The sequence below is a fragment of the Chenopodium quinoa genome, unplaced genomic scaffold, assembly GCF_001683475.1.
Source record: "Chenopodium quinoa cultivar QQ74 unplaced genomic scaffold, ASM168347v1, whole genome shotgun sequence".
NCBI lineage: Eukaryota > Viridiplantae > Streptophyta > Magnoliopsida > Caryophyllales > Amaranthaceae > Chenopodium > Chenopodium quinoa.
Window position 1 is genome coordinate 1,773,006 of NW_018743574.1, and position 12,681 is coordinate 1,785,686.

General features: G+C 36.5%; 1 protein-coding gene across 2 annotated transcripts; it reads right to left on the reverse strand.

Moving 5' to 3' along the window:
• Window positions 1-702: 702 nt before the first annotated feature.
• On the reverse strand, window positions 703-10,184 carry LOC110681939 (vacuolar protein sorting-associated protein 26A). 2 transcript variants are annotated; one of them, XM_021858119.1, is made up of 12 exons: window positions 9,916-10,184; window positions 9,714-9,754; window positions 9,538-9,612; window positions 9,171-9,245; window positions 8,981-9,053; window positions 8,774-8,818; window positions 4,960-5,071; window positions 2,666-2,732; window positions 2,483-2,527; window positions 2,156-2,211; window positions 1,672-1,847; window positions 703-1,229 (listed from the first exon to the last, which is right to left on the reverse strand). In XM_021858119.1, the coding sequence occupies exons 2-12, from the start codon at window positions 9,714-9,716 to the stop codon at window positions 1,048-1,050; spliced, it is 909 nt and encodes a 302-aa protein (XP_021713811.1). In that variant the 5' UTR covers window positions 9,717-9,754; window positions 9,916-10,184; the 3' UTR covers window positions 703-1,047. The 2 variants fall into 2 exon arrangements, with proteins under 2 accessions (XP_021713811.1, XP_021713812.1); XM_021858120.1 differs by having other exon boundaries at window positions 9,714-9,805.
• Window positions 10,185-12,681: the final 2,497 nt, after the last annotated feature.

A 12,681-nucleotide genomic window follows, 5' to 3' on the forward strand; every position in this document is an offset into this window, starting at 1 on the left:
AATTTACAAATTTTCATTTAAAAATAACTTTATCGAGTTTTTGGTAGGGAATTTATTGGGAAATTTTCTCAAAGAAAGGAAACTAGTAAAGTGCATTGGTAGTACTCTCACATGGTTTGTCCTCCATTCCTTCAAGCAGCACGTGATAGAGTTAAGAGGTCGACCATTAAAGTGGAAAATTGACACCAAAAAAAATTTAATTGCTGATCATCAGATGAATATGATCCCAACTTAAGCTTTAAACAAACAAAATCAAAATCAGTATTAATTTAATTTAATTTCTCATTGACTCAGTCATCACTGTGCACAGGCAGCGACATGGTGCGGTGGTTTTCTTCAGGGAACGGTGGGGGTTGTCGGACACTCAGACTTGTCGTATTCATCAGGGAAACGGGTGGAGGGGAGAAGGTATCGACCTATTAGGTATGGTCATAACTCATAAGACTCAGTAACTTATCATTTGCAAAGTTGCACTTCTTAGGAAGTCTTTCAAAAAAATGATCAAAACTTGTATTGTTTTTAAGCAAGAGAATTAACTTGGACACTTACTATCGAGTTAAAAACAACTTATGATCATTGTTCGAGTTCTTTTCCACAGATCATAACATTTTCCTCTTCAAGATATCAACGTGGAGCATAATATTCAGTTGAATCACAGCAATGTAGCAATAATTATAGAATTAGGAGGTAGAAAGCCAAATATGAGTGTCATCAAGTCATCAACATACATTTTCAGAAAAGCAAAATCGATAACAAGAAAATAGGGAATACAATTTCAAAACAACATATGCTATTAAATCATCAACCACACCTGATGTACAAGCCAGATAAACAGAATCATAGAGTGGAAAATCGGGGTTAAAAAATAAAAAGAAAAAAGGAAAAATATACCACGAAGAGTCAAAGATACAGCTTTAGACCCAACCTTTTCAGGGAAAAAAAAAATACTCCAATCTGCCAGATTTTGGAATAGCTATTTTCTTTCCCATCTAGAATAAGTGAATAACCTATAGCTTATCATGGAAATAGATTAAACCAAAGGAACAGCTAACTAGAGTTCTCAGCAAGGCGGTATAATGTAATTTCCTGTTGCTTGAAATACCGACGATCCTCTTCATCAACAAGAACAAGGTTAAGGTAATATTTGACACTGAATTTGTTATTGATGTTGCGATGTGTTGGCGTCAGCTCATATGGACTAAGGAACAGTCTGATGGGAATTGATTCACCTGTACAGGAAACCACGGGAGAGTCAGAAAGCACATAAAATGCTAGCAATATCAGGTGCTAACAGATCCCAAAAGCATTTATCATTGCTGTATCAACTGCACAGAAGGAGACTACTTTGAACACCCTAAATCATAACTGACCAGAAGTCCAGAATTGTATTCTAAAAGATCAACATGTACACAAAATTTAAGATCCCGCACAGGGGGGAAAAAAGGAAAAGAGTTGCACAGCCCCCTGAATTTATTGCCCTAGTCAGATTTTTCAGAAACTGCAAATAACAGTAGGCAACGCTATGTGCAAAAAATACATTGCACAAAAAAGATAAGCTTGCCAAAAAAAAAAAAAAAAAAAAAAAAAACTATGGATAGTTTTAGCAAATAAGAAAACAAAAGGTAGCCAAAAACTATACGGAGTATAAGACAATTAGTAGATTCTTAGTACCTCTGACTGGAGCCCCATCCATCAACTCAAATTTTGCAAGAGTCTCAGTTTCAACATGAGTGTTTGCACCTGAACCAGTGGACTCCCGACGCCTGATCTCAAGATCCATGTTTTTTATCTTGATTCTTACAAGAAGAAAATATATCTTTCCTATGATGACATCTGTCAAATGATACCTGAAAGTATTGTAAAGAAAAGTTGTAAAATTCAAATTAGTACTCATTATTCACATGTACATAGCTGAAGTATGGGATGAACACCAAAATGGTGTTGTCCTTATGATCCCCTCTTGTGGAAAAACTCAAATCAGTAACTCATCTTAGACACAGGCTAAACAGCCCCAACGAGACCAGATATAGGGCAGTTGATTGAATCACAAAACAAATTAGATCCATCAACATCACCAATTCACATGGTATCTCTCTTCTTCTCAAAAGCACCAGCTACAAAGCTGAACCAAGGGGTTGAAGAAGTGCCGACTTACTTGCTTTTATTGTATTCAAACTCAATATGCAGGCAATCCTCAATTCCAACTTCCATCTACAAAAAAGGTAATATTAATGTAAGTCACCGCACCAACTGAGGCATAATCAAGAACTTGTATTGAAGGGCATACCAAAAAAGAATAATGTACTTCATATATTGCTAAGATTCAATACAGATACAGTAGTAAGCAATAGGAAACAAAGATAAAGAATTGCATCAGAAATTTAGAAGCAAAAGTATACAAAAAGCTGAGCCTTTTTTATCAGAATAATCTTTATATAATACACAGGTTATCAGAAAATAGCAAACATTATATCCAACTGACCTTGATACTATTGTTAATTGACGGTAGTGGAGAATAGTTGCGAACCTGATCCATAATAAACGCAATTACTACATGCTATAAGATTACAAAGCCAAAAAAAAAAATATAAAGGTACTCAAAGTTATGCAGAATCAGACATGCAAACAAAGGGATGCATAATAAGAATGGGGACAGGGAGGTTACCACAAAGTCATGGTATTCTACTATACTTCCAGCATAACCACGGCTGATTGTTACTTTGAGAACATACCTGGAGTAAGCACATCAGAGCATTTTATTAGCTATCACTCAAATGCCAAATATGTCCTATAAAAAAGGGCAAAATATTTAAAACACATTAATCATATATATCAAAGTTACAAGTTAACAATTATCTCTAAGAAGGTTGAAACATGCAACGAAGTTAAAGCAGATATAAATTTACAAATCCTAACAAAGTTATCCATACAAAACAAAATCAGAAAGTTCATTTTGTTTAAGAGCTGTAGCAACATTTTCCAGGACTTGGTATGAGTCAAGTTTGTAAGCTATACAACACTGTCAAATGCCTAGCTCTAACAGCATGATGTATATCACAACATACAATTACAAATGACGCCATAGGCCCATACCAAGTTGCCAACCAATTAGAATAATAAAAAGACAAAAACAAGTTACTTCTTCCAAATACGAAAGAAAAACCATAAAAGCAACAAACTTATGTTTAGGAAGCCAGACTGCCAGAGTAAAAGTGTCTTGTACATTTTGTAAGCTTAAATAGAGATACACAGCAGTATAATCTTTTTTCCTAGTCCTTTTTTCGAGGGTTGCTGACCCAAGCATATATTCTAACTTTTTATGCTTCTATGAATCAATCATTATTCATTAGTCCAATTCTCACGCCTCGAAGGTCAGTAGGTCCCAACCATGGTATGTGAATTAGTCTGCAGATGGATGGCATCCCCTAGGAATTGATGCTCCTTACATACTATCTCTACCACCTCCATTAGCTAAAAGCCTTTTTTGGGGGGTAAGCTGTTACAAGACAAAGGAGAAGACAAAACTCTTAGGGGCTGTTTGATTAGGACCTTTGGGAAATAAAAAAAGGGACAGACAATTTGCGTACTAAATTCCCTTTGAGGGTATTTGGCTGGCTGTTTTAGAGTTTCCTTTCCCTACTTTCCTTATCAGAATTCCATCCCCAGCCTCTTCCTTGGGACTTGAGAATTACCCCATTTCTCTCTAATTCACCACCTACCCATTCACACCAACAATTACACACCACCACCCATTCTGCCAAAACTCCGGCCAACAACCAGCCTTTGCATACCCACCATAATTCAAGCCAACACCAACCACCAAAATTTAAGTCCTAACCTTCAGTAACTCTTAACCCGATCCACTACCATCTTCCATCAAACCATATATTCCACCGTAACCAACACTAATAATCACAGCACTGTCAACCATAAGGGCCAAAAACAACAGTGAACCCACCAACAACTCAACCGAAGACCAATATAATTGACAGCATAAGCATGCAGACTTAGTGCGGGTAAAATGAAAGCATAATATTCTAAGAAAATGAGGGAGGAGATAGCAGAATGAGAAGGGATGGCGACAAAGGAGGTTATTGTTGATGTCCTGCAGTGAAGATGAAAATAGAAAATCTGATTTTGGGGAAGGGGTGGAGGAGAGAAAATGGTTGATTAAGAAGTGACCAAATAAAAAGGATAATTAGAGGGGCCTGTTTCCTTTTATTTCTTTCCTTTGTTTTTTATTGAGCCAAACAGAACATAATTAGCCTGAAGTTCAAAGGTATATAAAAGGAGGTGGATTTTGACGGATATTTTTTTCTCTTCCTTTCTCTACCGGTCTACCCTTTCAGCTGACACCGCCTCCCTTTTTTTTTTTTTTTTTTTTTTTTTGCCTGTTGAACATGTTAGAAAACCATGCAGGAGTGCGTAACTGCTTAGGGGAAACACTTATCAACTCCCCCCCCCCCCCCAAACACCCAAACAGACAAACAAACAAACACAAATCGGGACTTTAGGACTATTCTGAGTTAATTATTTGGGACCTTATGGGAGGACTTATGCTGTCAATTTTTCCAACAAAAAAAATAGACAAGGACATTTCCTGGTAAGATAGCAAAAAATTTATTCTCTAGAATTATCCTGTCCTTTAAGGACTACTGCACGAAACAAACACCAAAGAAACAAAAACATTCCCCAATACTTTCAATTTTTCAAAGCCCAATAATTGAGTTCACCCTTTGAAATCCCAATAATTGCATTCACCAACAATAAAATTTCGTTCAGCAGAGTCAATACAAGGTAGAAATAGGTTGAGGTGGGTAGTAATGAAATATGATAACAAGCATATAAAGCAAGATATATGCTCCAGCTAAAATGATATAAATATTCTTTGGGCAACTAGAATAACAACAAATGACTTTTTTCACCCAAAATAAAAGGTAATACAAAATATTTACATACCTAAGTCTTACATTCACTCCATTATATGTTTCATAAGGCATTTCCACGGTGGAAAATTCAAAGGGATAATTTTTTCTTTCGTATATTTCACCAGGGACATCCAACTCACGAACTGCAAAAAAATCATCAATATGTTAGTAGGCAAACTTCCCTCGCCAATCAGGTTCTGACAGATATGATAGCAGAAATAAAACCTATTTAATAATCATCAACATGTAAACATAAGAGTATAAGACAAACAATGACAAGATCACATGACTATCAATCCAGGAATTTCCATACATTAAGTGTTCCAGTATGCTACAGATACAAACCAGATATTAATTCTGAATCACCCCACACAAGGAAGTTGAGTCTCCCACTATATTTGGTGCCCAAAAAAAAAATCTTTAAATGCTATGTGATGGGTATAATTAAAACAAAAACAACATTGTCTTATACGACTAAAGTGTATTGTTGTTTAGTTCAGATGTCTGCTGCTCAATTGTATATTTGTATTTGCCCAAGGTTCAAAATTGTGGCTAGTTTGTTCAGTTCAGTTGTAACAATTTTTGTCTCCACTAAAAAATAAGGACCTGGATCAACAATTCAACATCCAATAGCACATAAACATAATGGAATATTAACCTTAAGCCTTCCGAACACAATGTAGGAAACCTACGAGGAGCAAAATTGAAAGGTGGGCATACCATTCTGGCCCTATTAACTCAAAAAATAAAATGCCATAAGTAGCAAGCTTGCAATGTAGAAGTGGCATCATGTGTCTCAATAAATCCCTCCCATATGCATATTAAGTTTAGCTAAAGGTATTATCAATATAAAAGCCCTCACACATACATTTGGTTTCTGATTCTCTGGGAAAAAAAAAATTTGGGACAGAACCACAGAAGAGAGGAATTAAGAGCTCCTGATGGAAAAAGTTTATGGAAGATATTTTAATTAAGTAACAAACAAAATCTCTGTAATGGGGTGCCCAAAAATAGCATGAATAAATTTTTAAGCCCCCAGTGATCCGATTTTAATCCTTAAAATTTCCCCATTAACAATATCTTAAGAAAAACTACCAACTTACCCACGATAAATTTAAATAAATAAATAAATAAATAAAACAGGCCATGCAGAAAGCCTGTAGCAAATGAGAGACTACAGTGTCAAAAGGACAACAAAGAGAGGAGCACCTGGCTGAGGTTTAAGTAATTTTAGTATGAGGTATGTGTTTAGGATGAGTAAAACCCATACCTTCTTTATTTAAAAATAATTCAAACCCATACCTTAAACCCACACCACAAGGTATGGGGCTTAAAAACCCAAAAATGGAAGTAGGTATGACACATAACATACTCTCAGGTAACAAAAGAAAATTGTCCATTTCCGAACAAAATCAAACACATGGTATTAAGCATCAAGTTCCAACCCCTTACTACCCTAATCTAACCTCATTCTTGATTCTAAACCCATACCACTTTACGAAATAAACACCCCCTTCCCCTACCAAACAAAGTTGCCCCAAATCCTACCTCATATATAACCATGAAATGGGACAAAGAATAAACCTGGAATTTATTTCCATGAGGTGAGCATGTGATATAGAAAAACACGGTGTTACATATAAGGCTAAAATTTACCACTTTTATGTATTAATTAGCCTCTTTCGGTTTGCAAAAAAAAAAAAAGTAGGTAGCTATAAGCAAAACAGATAAACAAACCAGCAGAAAGGGAAACTTGAATCTTTATAGCTAAAAGCCAAGAAAGTAAAATACTGAAAAGAGGCAGCCAAAATCAGTACATTAATAGAGACCAAAGGCTTTCACCTATGTACTAGAGGAAGGTAGAATCAAGAAAGACATTCCCTCAAACTGTCATCTATAATTTTATCTACAAAATCTACAGAAGATAGTTGGTGCTTGGTGCAATGATTGACTCCAATTATAAAGAGCCTCAGTAAAAGAAATCCCTGGGTAGCAAATGGAAAATGACACTATAACAATTCAAACTTTCATTCTTCATTTTCAAGCCACAAGGACCAAAAATTCTTCCTTCTCTTGACACAACAACTGCACATTAAATATTGTTCCTAAGCATATCCTTGTGCCATATTTACTTAGTTGCTTCACACCCATTATATTGGCTTCAGGATGAATTCTTGTTGTTTGGGAATATACACAGCCAACATAGGTCCCAAATCACATAGTTAAATGATGATCTCTCTCCTACTTTCCAACTGCCAAAGAAGATCTACCATAGCCTTTTCCAAATTCAGCCACACACATCAAAAAGAAGGATAATTAGTGCAAACCTCTTATAAAATCACTGGACAAGAGAATTAGGTGAACCTTTTCCAGAAGTAAAACATCTAAGGTTCATTTGACTATGGGATCCCAAAAAGAAATTTAGAAACAATAAAGGAGAATCATAATTTCATTTCTATTCTTCTTATGGGTAAGGGATGGTTTTTATCAAAGACAAGGACCCAAAAAAAATAATGGAGTTCATATTAGCCTCCTCACTCTAATTAATAATAATCCTGAAAGATGAGCTTCGTAAATACATTCCTGACCTTTTTCAAGTGAAGTGATTATAGATCATCCAAATTATAATTTTGGCTCCAAGTTTTTACCTTTCTTCTTGTTTAGCCTTGGTAATTAAATTATTGTTAGTATTTAAAATATAATATGCTATTATATGCTAATAAAAAGCAAAGTTTGATGTTTTATCAACTTGGTGTTGCTTAAGGTTTGTTTGACCACCCACAAATTGTTGCGACTTTCTGTGCCATCGCTAGTTGCAGCTAGGGAGTTTCTTTCTCATCATTACTCAATAAATCCATGGCATCAAGTCATCTTACAGAAACTGGAGAGAAAACAAGAGGCAACAACCTTATCTCCCCTATCTAAAACACCCTCAATAGTCAAATAATTCCTCCATCCTATAATTGTCTTCCGTTAGCCATTTGGGGATGTCTCAAAATAATCTTTCTGCAACCTATCTTAATTTAAAAAATAAATAAATAAATAAAATCACATTCACATGTGATGTGCATCCAAACTATTCTCTTACCACCTTTTCACTCTCCATCACATCAACTTCTCTCACAAATCCTATATTCCTACAATTCTTCTAACTACTTTTTCTCTCTCATTCCTTTTAAAAAAAAGATGCATAGGCCTGCAATCCCTATTCTACATAATATCCCATCTTTGGCATAAAAATATGCTACAGCAATAAATAGTATGACTTAAAGCAACACCTCGAGAATTCTTGTCTGCAAACATCTCCTAGAATGTTAAGGTAGCTTGGAAGAGGAGACTAAAGAGAAAAAGGATTACAGAATTACGAAGGCGGGTTCTATAGGCTAATTGGTGGTGTACAGAAAGCGAGGCACTAGCAGATTTTCAAGCAGCAGTCCTTAGATTGCCACTCCGGGTGTTTCAATCATATTTTGTGAAGATTTGTACAATGGATCATGTGAATGCACAACAGCATCAGTTATTAGTCCTTCGTTTAGCTAAAAAGACCACACATGATTGATGAGGCATTGAATTTTTTTATTCTAGCCCTCCTATTTGTACAGTGTTGACATGTATCATTTTTTACATAAAATAGGTGCAAGATACTTGATGCTTATGAATTTTGCATAAAATGAAGTCTTACAGTCAATAGATTCCAAAACTAAGCTACAAGTATTTAATGTGTCAAAAGATACATCTTATCTCAAGGTTATAAAGCTCAAAAGATCACCTTATAATTAAAATGAAGTTGAACTAGAGTTGTGGGAAAATGTAGATGGAAAATCTACAGACAAAAAAACACCTACCTAGAGAGGTAAAGTCGTAAAAGTTTCCCCTGTCGAAATACATCTCTGCAAAAGAAAAAGGATTATAAACACATTAAAGTTGTTGCCAATTAATATTTTTTATGAGTTTCAAAACGTTTAACAAGAAAATGGGAGAACACTCCTTAAAAATCAAGAAAAAAAAATGAGAATCAATCATAAACCAGGTTAACTAGAACGATTGCCTACCTATTTGGCCGAGAAGCTCAACTTTTATGCCATTGTGCTCAATTTTTTTCCCTTGAACTGGCTCTACAGAGATCTACGAAGGCCCAACAACAGATATCAGAAAGGCTAGGATAAAAACGATACAACTAAACTGTCATGGTCTTATTCATACCACAGTCAACGCAATGTTGAATTGGATTGACAACCTTACCTTGCCAACAATATTCTCTTGACTTTGAAAGAGCGGAACCATAACAGTTTGACCATTTTCTTTCTTGATTGGAACCTATTTCAAGAAGATACATAAGCGATTTCATTTTAGCAACCGAATGCTAACACAAAAATAAATAAACAAAACCAATCTCCCCCAATAACCAACTAAACATAACATCATAATTCAATTTCCCTAAACAAACTGGACAGCTTAATGATCTACTCCCCCCCCCCCCCCACCCCCAAGAGCATTGGCACCATGATGGCAAAGGCGAAAATGCGAAAAATCAACAATAACACTACTCAATCAATAGCCAACATACAACTACTTATTCCACCACGAACTAAAACAACGAGAATGTTACCTTCTTTCGATTCTTTTCGTCTGCAAATGCAATCGAAATATGACAAGCAGGCTTGAAAGCTCCCAGGAGGTAATTCTAGAAAACAAAATTCACCCAAATTTAGTAATTCAATCACTAATAGATTACAAACATCAAATTGAAAAATATATTTTTTATAAAAAATGGCAGAAATTTACCATGCTTTTCAGAATACCCCAAAATTCCTTAAAATCAAACCCTGAAAAAGTCACGACATGAATCAAATTCCACCAATTAGCATAAAATTCAGCTGCATGATAAAATCAACAAAACAATGAAGCAAAAAATGACGAATTAAGCATAAATTATGGCAAAAATCCGTGAATTAACAGAGAAAAACAAGGAGATCATTGCGTTTACCTGATGATCGATCGTAGAAGAGAAGTAGAAATTGGCCTGGAAATTAAGGGCGGAGAAACCCTAAATTAGAAGAAAATGGGAGTAGAGAAGATGTAAGAAGTCGGAGAGTGAGTGAATGAATGAGTTGACGAAGCGAGATCCAGCGAGTTGGAGAATGGAGCGAAGAAGAAATCAGCAACAACAGCCCAACAACACAGCGTTGGCGAACAATGTTATGGAGTGGGGCCAATTCTCTTCGGATGTCAGCATTTGTGCAAAATGTATTTCCATCATCAACATACAAATATACAATTTTGTTACTCGTAATTAAGGGCGCGTTTGGTATCATTGTATTTTCGGATTTATAAAATGGGAGGATTTTAAATATGAATACTTAAAATTAAGTCTTGATTAATTTACCATACTTTTTACTTGTTTCACAAAAAAAAAAAAAAATAAGTTATGATCAGATCAAATTAGAAAAATAAGGTACACATCACATCATCGTTTTATGTGCAATTTCTTATCGCTAAATATCTTTTATTTCGTAATGAAAAGATTATGAAAATCACATATTAATAAAATACACATTATTACGAATCTAACAAGACTCCACTCGATATATTTTTCTGTATAGGTTATTGTATATTTAATGTCAAAATTTGGTCAAATCTGTCATTTAGTTCAGATCAGACCATACCAGACCACATCAGATAAGAAAAAATAAGGTGAACCAAACAAACCCTTAGTGTAGAACTGTAGATCAATCAATAACAATTAGATTAAGTTAATTAACATTTCTTATATAACAAAAATTATTTTATATAGATTAATAATTAAAATTATGTACTGATAAATTTAATGAACTAAACTGAATTAAAATGAATTGTTTATGAGAAAAATAAATTAAGAACTGAAGTGAATTGAACTGAAATTAAGCGGAAGAGAACAGGTCGTTAATTAACCCTTATCTTTGGCTCCGTGGAATCACTGACTCTTAGGGGCCATTTGGTTGGGGTTAATTATCAAAGGGAATGGGTATCATTCCCTTTGTTGTTGTTTGCTTGTCCATTTTTGCCATTCCCTTTCCCCCATTTTATTTTTGAGTTTACCCATTTTTATCCTAAATTGATTCCCCACCCCCTAGCCTTTTGCATTCTCCTTACCCACCACTTCACCACCAACCACAACCTTCTAATCTACCTCCACCACCCAGCCGCCCACCACCCGCCTACCCACGCCTCTCCCTGCCCACCGACACCCCTCCCCAGCCCACCGACACCTCTGAAAAATAGTCAACCACTCCTCTCGAAATTATTCCCCCATCACACAATTACCCCATAGCCGAGCCACCCCACCTATCGTCACCGATCCTCCTCGCCGCCCCTCCCCCACCTCTCGTCGCCCCTCCTCTCTATCCCTCCAAAAATTAATTCATGAAAAAACCCTTAAAACTCCTCCACCCCACGAAAAACAGTCAGCCACCCTCCTCCCACCCTCAAAACCCTCGCCCAAGGGTTTCGAGTAGGGATGCAATCTAGTCCGGATCCGACCTTACTCCGCCCCGATCCGAGGTAAAATATCCGCTCCGAGTCCGAGAAAAAAGTAATCCGAGTTTGACTCCGTTAAAATAATCCGACTCCGAGTCGGAGGAGGGTCGGAGTCGGATCCTATAAAAAATCCGAGAAAAAAAACCAACTCCGACAAATGTCCGACTTTAACGGATTATCCGACTCCGACTCCAATAGAAAGTGGATTTTTGTGTGGGTCATGGTGGCATTGGCTGTGGGTTGTAATGGACCAAATAGCCCAACATCTCAAAGTATATTGAATAATGAAAAAAAACTCGGAGTCAGGTCGGATCGGAGTCGGAGTCGGAGGTCGGATATTGAAGTCGGAGTCGGATGTCGGAGTCGGATGCCGGAGTCGGAGTCGGATGTCGGATTTAACCTCCGACTTCCTGCCGGGTCGGAGTCGGATTTAGCATAATCCGCTCCGAGTCCGACCCGTTGCCATCCCTAGTTTCGAGGGTGGGGAAGGGGTGGTCGACTATTTTCCTTGGAGGTGGAGGGGCTTTTAGGGTTTTTTTCATTGGTGGGGATGGTTTTTTCGGGAAAGAAGATGGGTTTTTGGGGAGAGAGGGGGCGATTTGGGGCCGGGGAGGGGCGGCGAAGGTGGTGGTGGGGTGGGGTGGCTGGAAAAGGGAAAGTGTTGTGTTTGTGGTGGTGGTGGGGGGGGGGGTGTAGTGTTTAGAATGGTGGTTGGATTCTCTTTGTTTTTTGGTAAACAAACAACATAGGGTTCGTTTGGCATTGCTGTGGTTTTCTGTTTTTTGGTTTCTAAAAGTATATGATATGTGTCCCATAATGAATCAAAAATTATATAAACTTATTAAGATTATGATAATTTTAAAAACTGACAACAGAAAAGAGGAAACACCTTTTTGTTGTTTCCTGTTTTTGGTTTTCAAAAAAACAGAAAACTAAAAAAAAAACTGATGTCAAACAAGCCCATTATAGCATTTAGAATGGTTTTTCATTCTATTCTCTTTCATTCTCATTGTTCATTCCATTCTGTTTACCCTGTGTGAACCAAACGACCCCTTATTTTAACTTATTAATCACAACTCATGTTGAAATAAGATGGACAAGACTAGGCTTTGATGTACGTTACTCGGTAATTTGCTTTGGGACGAGTTTTCGTTCATCAATGTATTGAGCCCTATGACAATACGAGGAACAAATGAATCAGCTAATTTAGCCGATTAAAACATTATAGGTGATGCCC

Excerpts from the sequence above, each read along its gene's own strand:
- LOC110681939 (XM_021858119.1), bottom strand. Across the intron at positions 5,072-8,773 it reads TTACGACTTTACCTCTCTAG|TTCGTGAGTTGGATGTCCCT; the intron begins GTAGGTGTTTTT and ends ATTTTTTTGCAG. Across the intron at positions 1,230-1,671 it reads GGATGGGGCTCCAGTCAGAG|GTGAATCAATTCCCATCAGA; the intron begins GTACTAAGAATC and ends TTTCCTGTACAG.